Raw genomic sequence first — 11,293 nt, 5'->3', positions numbered from 1 at the left:
ACAAACTATGTCATTTCGGGACTAACATGGTTCAATTTTATTTCAATAATTCGCTTGCACGTAGGGGTCTTTAGCAATGGGAGGAAACCCACGAGGCTGGACAGGCGACCCTACTCCTTGTCACGTACAACCGGGGAATCAAAACCACGCCAGTTGACTCAATGACACCTTATGATACAGCGTGCACGTGCTAACCATTCGGCCATCCAACCCCCCGTAACAATTGAAAGTTGAATGAAATGAACATAAAGAGTTGAGTCAACTTAACAAATTTATTTGTCCACAAATATTCGATACACACAACAAACATGTATACACAACAAATGGTTTATTCCCCTACACAGATATAATTATTTATCTATCTTTGAATATTCACACATTTCGAGCAAATTTAACCCCTGTTTATATCAATCCATCCTCACTATACTCAAATAGAACAATACCACTGTGGATATCGAGGATGATGTTAGTCTTGTTAATCTAGTTACTTTAGTAACTGTCTGATGGACTAGCCTCTCACCTACTAATATCAGACACTGTTATTAAAACAACTAATGTTAATCATACCTCAGGTGCCTGGTGCATAAATATTCAAAGATTAAATTTAACAAATTATAGCACATCACAAACAACTAACAATAAAATTTAACTACTATGATTATAATAAAATATTAATATTTCACTGACAATTCTTTTGGGTCATATGTTGTTTACAGTGTATTCGAACTTTCTTTGCTTATAGTCCCTTTTAATAACAAATCCGTAAAATCATCCATTTGAAATAAAAATTATTCCTGCATTTCACAATAAAAATGATCAATATGTCCCAATGATATTTACTAATTTACAGATTTCTGGAACTTTAGTTCTAATATATAAATTGCACTTTAAATGTTTTCACAGAAATCTAGAAAAGGTATTATATACAATATAAGGCAAAATTCTTGAAATTTATTAGAGAGATACAGGAATCTCATATTTCTCCTTTCTGTATTCTACATGTACAACAGTGTGACCCAAATGTTCGTTGGAATGCACATCAAAGTCATTACAAACTGACAAGCTGCCTTGATTTTTAAATTGGTAACTAGTTCTGTGATATTTTGCACCACTTATAAGCACATTGAAGATGCATTATGCAAGAGCTAAATCTGCATATTGCAGGGTTTTCTTTAAGCCTTAAATTAATAGCCATTTATTAACTTGCCAGGACCATAATCAACTCTTTTGGTTTAATGTATCTTGGGCAGACCTCTCTACCAGTAGGAATAAAATTTAAAAAAAAAAAAAAAATAAATACCAAGTTGATCCTGTCGTCAAAATCTTGCACCTCTGTAAACAATAAACCTAGTTCAATTTATTTCCATGGAAACACAAAATTGACTAAATCCAAGACATTTCTAATCAGCAAAAGGCACAACTACTATAATACTAGATTGAATTGTGTTTTCAATGGTTATAGGATGATGTCAAAAGACGATGTCGTATATCTTTCTACCTATACATGTTCTGTCTTGCTATCAAGCCTGGACATAATCCACTTGTCACAGACAGAGTCAAACACAAACTATCACTCAACCTATATAGTATAATAAAAACGTCACAGACATTATCAGACACAAATTATCACATAAAGTTTTTATTATAATAGGTTGCAGTGTGATAATTTGCATCTGACAATGTCTGTGATCAGGTGCCTTATGTCCAGGCTTGTATAAATACATGTATATATACGTTTAGTGATAATTTGTACTTATATCCAGGCTTGCTTGTTGACATAGAAAGGCCCTTAGACAATTTAATATAAAATATTCAGTGTGCATTAAGGTACAGTAAATTCTTAAAAAAATGTAAAATGATAAAAAAAATTCACAATGTTTAGTATAGATTATTAATAATTTCTACTATACTATGATTTATTCGACATAATAACAGCCTGGTTAATATTGTTACAAGTATTATCATCTGCTTATTTAACTATTACAACATTAGTAAAAGTGGAATTAACGGTGTCAGACAATATGACAGGCACCAGAGGTTTTGTGCATGACATTATCAGTGATTGGTGCCTTATTTCCAGGCTTGTTAGTTGTATTTCGGAATTAGTTATCTTACCTATATGTGTAAATGAACTAATAATGTATTGTTACCACTACTCTAAGAAATGATAAGCACCCAGATACCAGTCTTCGAAGAAATGAAGTAATAAGTGCCTATGCTTATAAATAATTCTGTGAACATTTTTAGCTCACCTAACATCAGTGTAAGATAACAGTAATTTGTAAAATAAACTAGCTATGTACCTCTATACTGTTACTGATTGATTTTACCTAAATATAGCACCCTCTTTTTGAAGAACCAAGGCAATTATTACATCGAATATGATAAGTGTTGCTATTCCATGTATAGCTATTTAATACTCAATAATTTTGTGGTTTGTAGCGTTATCTTTTCTTCTGATGAAGTTCTACTGCTAGAGCACGTTTATATTTTATAATAGCGCAGGAAAAGACTAGAATATTAACCACATAAGTTGAGACACAAACAATACAGAAATCTTCTAATACATAATACAATATGAAGGCCAGATAAACTGATCCAATATTGGCTATTACAGATGCAAACAGCTGAACCACACAACCCACATAACTGGGGTTAAAAGCTGAAATTAAAACAAAAACCAACAATCAATTTAGGTAAAGAAAAAAAAAAACATGATAATTAATCAAGACTTGTGTTGACTTGTTTTATGAAACAGGTATGTGTCTTCAATTCTACATGTAAAATTCTAGAGATATTGCCATTGTTTAGATATCTAATTTTGTGTTCCACAAAGTTAAAGTAAGGCCTTAAAAAAAAGAAAGAAAAAATCTGGTTCGGAAGTATCTGGGAACAAGACTATTTTTTTTTATTTGGCCTAAAAAAGGGTAAGTTGAATACATGTAGGTTTATGTGTGTACACAGTGTTGTAAAGATATCTTCAGTAGTTTGAGAGATATGTTCCAGAAAAAAAAAACAAAGTTGGAACACAAACTGAAATTCTGAGGCACAGGTCAGTCCTATTCAGACTAACAAACTTGCTGGAGTGTCCAGTTGTTGCCGAGGATAAAACCATCCTATTATCTAGTTACGCAATTCAGAGATTCTTTGGGGATACTTAATTGAAACTTTCGGAATTGAATTCTCTCATTCCCCAAAATAGTGACAATCGAGTAAAAAACGGGATTTGGGACTGTGGTGCATAAGAAAATATATCAACCAACCATGTCAATTGAATCATATTTGTTGTGTTTAATTACATTATGACTTTACTCACACAAAATCCATCTGACAGGACTAAATTGAGAATTTTGCGTCAATCTATTGCAATTCCGTCAAATTGGCACATTCCAAACTGGCAATCGAGTGACGAGCATTCCCATCAGAAAGCTTATTTTGTGCAATCCTACTACCATGGAATATGCTTTGATGAATACACTGTCCCAAATGCACATTGTTACCAGTAACTATAATTACATCCATATACATGTAGTAGGCTACTTACCTAAGGCTGTTTGGAAAGTGAAATAAGCCATTCCAAATACACTGTTAGGTTGATTGATGACACTATCATTCCCCAAAACACGATCAACCAAACCAAACCCTCGACCATACCTGAAATAATAAAAGGCTAGAGTTTTAAATGTGACCAGCACCCACATAAACTGTAGCTGTGGAGTCTACTGCTCTGTTAAAATTTGAACTCACCACAGCAAATTTTCATGCTCAATATGACAAGTTCCCAGGTCATTCAGGGTAGACACATTACTTATTTCAAAATAAACTGTAGCCTAATATGTGTTGACAATTGTGCGTTTGAACATGTATCAATCTGTATCTGAGGATATACAGCGCAGGGTCCTGCTGGACATATAGTGCGCCATGAATCAAATCACAGTTTACCGAGACAATTTTATTGTAGCTAAGGTGCTAGCGGTATAAGTTATGTTGAAGAGCATTTGTGTACAAGCAATAGTTAACACCCATGACATGTGTTAGTCCTAATTTAAGGCATTCATCTATTCTCTAAACATCCATTTATGAAGGTCATGCTGTATTTGTTGCAATAGCAGCTAATGAGATAAGCCAGAATTTGGTGCTGATATAGGATAGAGCAGTTAGTTTTGCCAGAAGAGAAACCAAATTAACGTGACAATTTAAATCAAAAATGATTCAGTGATACACATCACTTCCAGTATAAATTTGAAGAAGATACGGTCTGGAATGATTGAAGATATGGATGCTGCTTAATTGTCTAAATAGACTCTCATCATATGATAGTCTAAAAGTAAGTCTATATAATTACACGGTCCATGATTATACGTACCTCGATGAAAACACTTTTGAGCAGCTGATTAATTCATTGTAGTCGCACAATGCAGTATAAGAACTGTCTCTCTCTTTGCTGATTTCTACGTGAAGAGCATAAACAGATAAACCCATACCTAAGGCACATAATGTTAAAATGCTAATACGTAGAAATTTAGAATCCGGATTGGGTAAAGATTTCTTTTTCTTGTTCGCCATGTTGACACCGGAAGGAAAGCCTCGGTTAGCAGGTCAACTTTGGAGTGGTGAAAAACATGCTCACAGAGAGGTCCGCGTTCCCAAATTTATTAGTTAAATGATGGAAGCGGCGACCTTGTCTGCGGTATCACTTCGGTGGAAGCGGACGTTAAATAAACCTATTTCACACACAAGATTTAGTGGCGACCCGATTTTTCGGGGGGAATTGTCTTTTACCTCGATTGGACTATGCCATTTAATTGTTATGACATTCCCACGCCGTGTGCGTTTAGTCGATAAATTTGATTGGACAGAATATTTTATTTCGTCTGCTGGAAAAAGCTAGAACAGACACTGCTGTTTAAACCGTTATTCTACAGTAGACACTATCAGGAACATATTGAACACAGTTCGCTACTGGTAAGTGACAATTTATATTGTAATTGGCGTAAATAATCGTTATGTTTATTGAAAGATGATTAAACATTGTAACAATGTGGTCTCACTGGAGAATTTAGAAATAATCGGGCCTAATTAGAACTATCTACTAAATGATACATTTACTAAATTATTGATATTATTTTTAAGTCGGGCACTTTTAAAAGAGCGACAGTGGCTTATACTATAGCGTATGGAGCTGGCTTGCTAACCCGAGGGAAAAAAACTCCAAGTCATTCGGATGGTAAGAACCCGACTTAATTTCTTGTGTTTTGTTAGCGTGTGCGTAAAATAACCTTTGACAGTAGGCCTACATGATGTTTGTGTGCCCACCATCATTATACCGGTTGGCACAGAAGCAGTACATTTTTTTTTATTTGTTTATAAACGAGCGGCTTGTCCGTGTGTGTGTGGTGTGTGTGTGTGTGTGTGTGGGGGGGGGGGGGGTCAGAGGCGGAGAAAACGTCAAGTTTGATGAGTCAGAGATGCTTCCAGACAATATTTCTGCTTATTTAGGTACATACATGTATAAGATACAGTGACGTGAGCCAAAACGGGGTTATTTCCATGAATGTAGGGGAGAATAAATATTCTCAGCGCCAACATACGCGCCAGTGAACTATACCTTTATTTCTCGTTTCCAGTTGTATTTTTCTCTTAGGTCTATGTGTGAGCGGTAATTAAATTTGAGACACCCTTTTTTATTTTTTAAATTCATTTTTTTTATTTTATAAAGCCAATTTTCATTAGATTTCCAAGCGGCCCACAACGTTTTTATTGGGAAGCTTAGAAGTAAACAGAAATGGCAAGAATTAAGAATTATTATTCTCGTGAACTATTAATGAACCGGGATTACATTTTCTTTTGTTTTCACTTCTATGCGAAATTGGGAGACACGATGGCTCAGTAAGGCTCGCTAATCTGCAGAGGGCCTGGTTTCGACTCCAATGATGACCAAGAAAGTTCATCGGGTTTTCCGCCGTGGTTTCCCCCTGTCAGTGGTGAGGGAAGAAGGTCCTCACAAGGATCAGCGTCTAGTCGTTCCGATGGAACGAAAAAAACCGAAACCCCGTGTACACCTTACTAGTGGGAATTTACTGGCCGGGTACAATTTCTATTATAACACATTGGATGTCGTATGTCCGTCTTCATGAGCCAGTTGAAATAGAAATGTAGGACGATAAACCCCATTTCATTCATTCTATGCGAAATCAGTAATGAAATTGGGTCTAATGTCTCGTTAAATTTTGTGGCACAAACATGGTAATGTGTGCAATGACGCAGAGGCAGACTTAAGTTTTATAGTTTTAACAGGTCTATGTTTTAATTCAATAGACTATTTCATTGGACTGTGCAAATGCATAAAAATGGAGTCGCAACTGTAGTAAAGTTGGTATATAAAAACATCGCATTCAACTTTATTTTATTTTGCCAGGCAAGATACGCCCACATTTTGCAAGAGATGGATAGAGAACAAGCGATTTTTCGTACGATCAGGGGCCATAATTCAGGAAGTTACAATATGCGCGAATATCAAAAGGAAGCCAGATATTGAAAGGGAATGAGATCTATGGGATATAAAGATATATTTTAAATTTCATCAAAACCTGATAAAAATTGTGACATCTTAAGGGTCCACAACCTTCAAGTTACATACTTTTACACAATTTGCGTACAAAGGGCGGCCATTTTGTCGAGCAGATTCGTTTCGATTTTCCTGTAATTCGAATTAAACCTTCATTATGGTGGAATGGTGATATATTTAAACGGTTTTTAAAATCAGGATAAAATTGTGACATCGAGAGGAGCCACAAGCTAAAAAACCCCACGATTTTTCGTACAATCAGGGGCCATAATCCAGGAAGTTACAGTCTGATATGTGCGAATATTTATAGGAACCAAGATCTTTGGATTGTAAACATACATTTCACAAAATCAGATAAAAATTGTGACTTCTAGGGGGTCCACAACCTTGGTATACCAACATACTTTTACACTATTTATGTAAAAGGAGCGGCATTTTGTCTGCAGTTTCGGTCCGATTTAAAAAAAAACAAGCTTTGACCGCAGTGAGATCACAAGCCAAAAAACGAGATTTTTCGTGCAATCAGGGGCCATAATTTAGGAAGTTACAATACAATATGCGCGAATATAAAAAGGGAGCCAGATTTTTGCGTTATAAACATAGATTTCAAGTTTCATCAAAATCGGATCAAAATTGTGACCTCTAGGGGTCCACAACCTTGATATACCATATGTTTACACTATCTGCGAACGAGGGGCGGCCATTTCGTTCGACAGTTTTGGTCCGATTTTCACGAAATTCGACCTCAACCGACATTGAGTATACGCATGTCCAACCTCGTGGGTTATCTCCGAGTTCCCAGGTTTCATCACACTGCTAAAGAATTATTGAAATACAATTAAACCATATTATGTTAGTCCCGAAATGACTTAGGTTGTGTCGATTGGACGTTTAACCCTATTTCTCTCTCCTTCATCTCTCCCTATGAGTCTTTTATAGATAGCGGTAGGAGAAAACGTTGCGAAAACCAACGACGTTAGACTGGCCTACGTCCTATACGTTTTTTTATGTGTTATTAGTGCGAAAGTGACCAAATAACAAACGTTAAATGGTATAATACTGAATAGCGGAACTTCTAAGATGACTTCCGCAATTGAATATATCGATGAACTGAAAACGTTTCTGGTGTTAAAATAACTCGAAATAAAAACCATTTCCGAATAGAGAACGAATTTGATTAAATTTAGAAGAAAAAACCCACCAAACTTCACCACAACATAATTATTAGATATATGTAAACTGGGTTAAAAATGGAACACTTGCACCATAAGCGTCTGGTTATATGCATGATTATCTCTTTACATAAGTTATATTAAAATAATGTATAGGAAACAGGTCAATATCCGGGGTTAAATAATAGAACACTTGCATCATGGTAACTGTAACCACAATTTAAAGCCCAGAAATGTCAAAATAAAAGTAAAATATGGTTTATGACCAAAGTAGATTTATTATAAACCCATATGGAAGTATTATGCCATCGCCCTTGTATGTCAGGACGTCCGTTCACATTTGTTTGCGGGCACTCTACGTGCACGTGTCTATTCGATTAAACTTAAAATATATGATTATATCCCAAAGATCTCGGACCGCAACTGGGTTATTGTCACAATGTTTATCCGATTTTCTACAAAGATTTCGGGTGATTTCGATTTTGGCACAATGACATATCGGACCGTAATTTTCTGGAATATTGCTCCTGCTTGTCTAAACTCGCGTAAATAGCTTGTGGACCATTAATTTAGCGATCGCAATTTTATTCAATTTTGATTAACGTTTAAATTACACAATAATCACAGATATGTCATATCATCCGCCCACCTATTGAAGAATGTGGGCGTATCTTGCATGGCAATTGATTGTTGAAAACTATTGTATTATGGTTTTCGATCAATTATAACGTAAGTTGTGGCCATTTAATGTTTATATTCGTTTCACACAGCCCATCTGTTGGATCGATAAGCTGGAGGTTTCGTGTTCGATCCCCGTGTTGGCCGAGAAAGTTCATGGTTGCCCCATGTTAGTGGTGCAGGGCGGAGGGACTGGCAAGGGACAATTGTACAACGTATAGTCATTCGGGTGGGACGAAAAACCAGGGTTTCGTGTACAGATTGACAGTAAGAATTCGATCTAAGCTAAGAAAAGGCCGTAGCGCTGCTGTCCGGGTGAAATTTCCCTGATGCCTATCTTCATTATCCCAGTCATTTCTGTATTTCTTTTACACAAATATGATATTAATAATAACTGTGCTATCTTTTTCGTACAAACCACCATCTTCGTCAAGACTTGGTTTTATACCCAGAATGTTTATTAAAATTTCATAATAAACAACAGTTGTTCTACATAAAAAAATGAGATATATTTGAGTATTGAGATATATATATATTTGAACGATAAATGAATGAATGAATCAATCAATCAATAAATAGAATTAATATTAGCTTTAGTACATTATTCCTTTGATGTGTAATCAAAGTTTTATTTTGACATGGATTAATACTGATTTTAATGCAAGTCCGGACTTTTATGATTTATTTCATAAATCTGCTATAATATCATTAGCAGTAATTATTGGTTTAACTGCAGGATTCAGTCCGCTACAACAATGTCATAGTAATCACTAACCCGGGGCGAAACCTTGCTTAATGTAACAATTATAAACATACGTTTATCATTAATAAAATGAAACAATAATTATTGTTATTGACAAAGGTCAGGAATGGCAGCTGGTTTCTATTCTGTTTCTTTGTCTATACATACCTGTTACTGCATCCAGCAACAATGGTTAACTCGGTAACTGATCTGTCATAAAGTCCTGCTCCATCAAGCGGCTACGATTGGCACCGAAAGTGTGATGGTTAATGTTATTATTGACCGTACATCGAAAACTTCTAAATGGCAAATGCACTATGTGGGGAAACTCGACCAAAATTTGCGCTCCTACTAATCACCAACAAAATCCGACACGAGCGGTAGAGCACCCCAGACCCCAGAACGGCGCGTTCACGGTACCGTTGGCCATGGACTGTCAAGTGTAGGTACATCGGCACCCCCACCCCCAACATTTTTGGGCTAGCTGCAGACCTGTACCCTTGTTTCCCCCCATTGCTTAATTGCAAGCGAATTCTTGAAATAAAGTTCTACCATATGCCATTTATTTCGAGAAAACGCTTAAGTCCATATATCTCCTCTCTCGTAACTTACGTGCCGATTCTGTGACGACCTCACAACCCTTCGAAAAGTTGCTGGATGCATATATTCGTTGTCTGAAAACGCTATGTGCTGATGACTAATTACTGGCCCAGAGAAATTTAAGCATGTTCCATTTTTCTCACTCTCCATAAACTGAAATGATGCTTTATCAATGTTTTTAACCACGATGTTTATTTATTCCAGATTCATCATGACATTAGATTATCTTCTGTTCTCCAACATCGTTGATCGTCTGCTCATCAATCTGCTTGGTATTTGCGTGTCTATGTATGCTCTTAGAATTGAACTGAAGAAAGAAGCTGATCCTACGTATAGAGCTGCGTGTGATTTTAACAGTAGAATGAGCTGCTCCAAAGTCCTGACTTCAAAGTAAGCACAACATGATAATACTCTCTAGAATACAAAATATTATTTCGACCTTTTCTAGAGTAGTGAGTAGATTGAGAGCACCGAGAGTCAAATGTTTTTTACCCAGTGTATCAACATGGTGACTCCCTGATTAAGGTGCTAGCTCACTAACCTGTCCGTCTTCATTAGTTCTTTAGAAAAGTAGAACGCTAAAAACTCTTAAATTGGCTGAACTCCAATAACGTTGGTGACGTTATAGAAAAATACACAATGGATATTAGTACAAGAATATTTCTAGTAGAGCTTAAACTGTTAGAATTTCTAACATCATATGCATACTATTCAACAATTCGTATATGATTAAAAGTTGATTAAATACGACAGTGTTGTGGTTTGCATAATATAACCTTATTAGCGTTCCTAGCATCTTTTTTGCAACCCGAGTTTAGTAATTAACCGGCAGATCGTTCTGCGGGGATAGTTCATGATCAATTTAGCTATCAAGGACTTGTTCGATTTAAATTTGTGTGTCGAGCTCAACTAAGTTATTGTGATAGCATGTGGCAATCCATAGGAGATAACTCCTGATCTAATCTGTTGCAATTCAGCCATTTTATTTTTTCTTCGTTCTGATTTAGGTTTATTTGAGAGAGTATCCACCCCAGGGCTTATCCGTTTCAACCTACTGTAATGTGTCCGCTTCGAGTCGAGTGCCCCCCCCCCACCCCCCGCAACGCTACGCTATCACTATCACTTTCTTTGGTCAGCATATACGCGTAGATAAAAAAAAATAATCTTCTTGATCTGTTATATTTTAGAAGGGCGTTTGATTTCCAACTTCTAATTGATTTCTTGCTGCTTAGTGAAACACCGTGACCGTTTCTGCTTGTGGTTTATCAATTTTATCAAAGCTCAGGGCGAGGTATCGGTAGCACATTTAAAAGAACTACTAAAGTGAAATTATTTGCCCGGAGGGAACCATTCATTTCTACTGCTGCCTGGCAATACATTTTACAGATTTTATTATAGTTTGGGTCACTGAGATGACCACTTATCCTTACGACCAGACTAGAAACCCTGAGATCTTAATACGCTGTTCCAATTGGCATACGTCATACAGTGTGTTATGAGGGAAATTTTGCCCGGACAGCGGCACTACGGCCT

The 11,293-nt window shown here is 36.3% G+C and overlaps 2 protein-coding genes across 2 annotated transcripts in view; one reads left to right on the top strand and one right to left on the bottom strand.

The window, feature by feature from the left end:
- Positions 1-258: 258 nt before the first annotated feature.
- LOC126823478 (vitamin K epoxide reductase complex subunit 1) lies at positions 259-4,604 on the bottom strand. Its single transcript, XM_050552345.2, has 3 exons — positions 4,367-4,604; positions 3,545-3,654; positions 259-2,662 (listed from the first exon to the last, which is right to left on the bottom strand). Exons 1-3 carry the CDS (start codon positions 4,564-4,566, stop codon positions 2,445-2,447), a joined length of 528 nt encoding a protein of 175 aa, XP_050408302.1. The 5' UTR covers positions 4,567-4,604; the 3' UTR covers positions 259-2,444.
- The window catches only part of LOC126823479 (vitamin K epoxide reductase complex subunit 1-like protein 1), a 27,189-nt gene continuing 20,499 nt past the window's right edge, over positions 4,604-11,293 (top strand). Inside the window, exons 1-2 of the mRNA XM_050552346.2 lie at positions 4,604-4,965; positions 9,965-10,150. Coding sequence (XP_050408303.1) covers positions 9,972-10,150 — 179 coding nt within the window. The 5' untranslated portion in view covers positions 4,604-4,965; positions 9,965-9,971. The remainder of the gene's footprint in view (positions 4,966-9,964; positions 10,151-11,293) is intronic.

The sequence above is a fragment of the Patella vulgata genome, chromosome 6 (genome assembly GCF_932274485.2).
Source record: "Patella vulgata chromosome 6, xgPatVulg1.2, whole genome shotgun sequence".
In the NCBI taxonomy this organism is placed as follows: Eukaryota; Metazoa; Mollusca; class Gastropoda; family Patellidae; genus Patella; species Patella vulgata.
The sequence above is the reverse complement of the archived record's forward strand: the minus strand, read 5'-3'. Positions and strand labels throughout refer to the sequence as shown.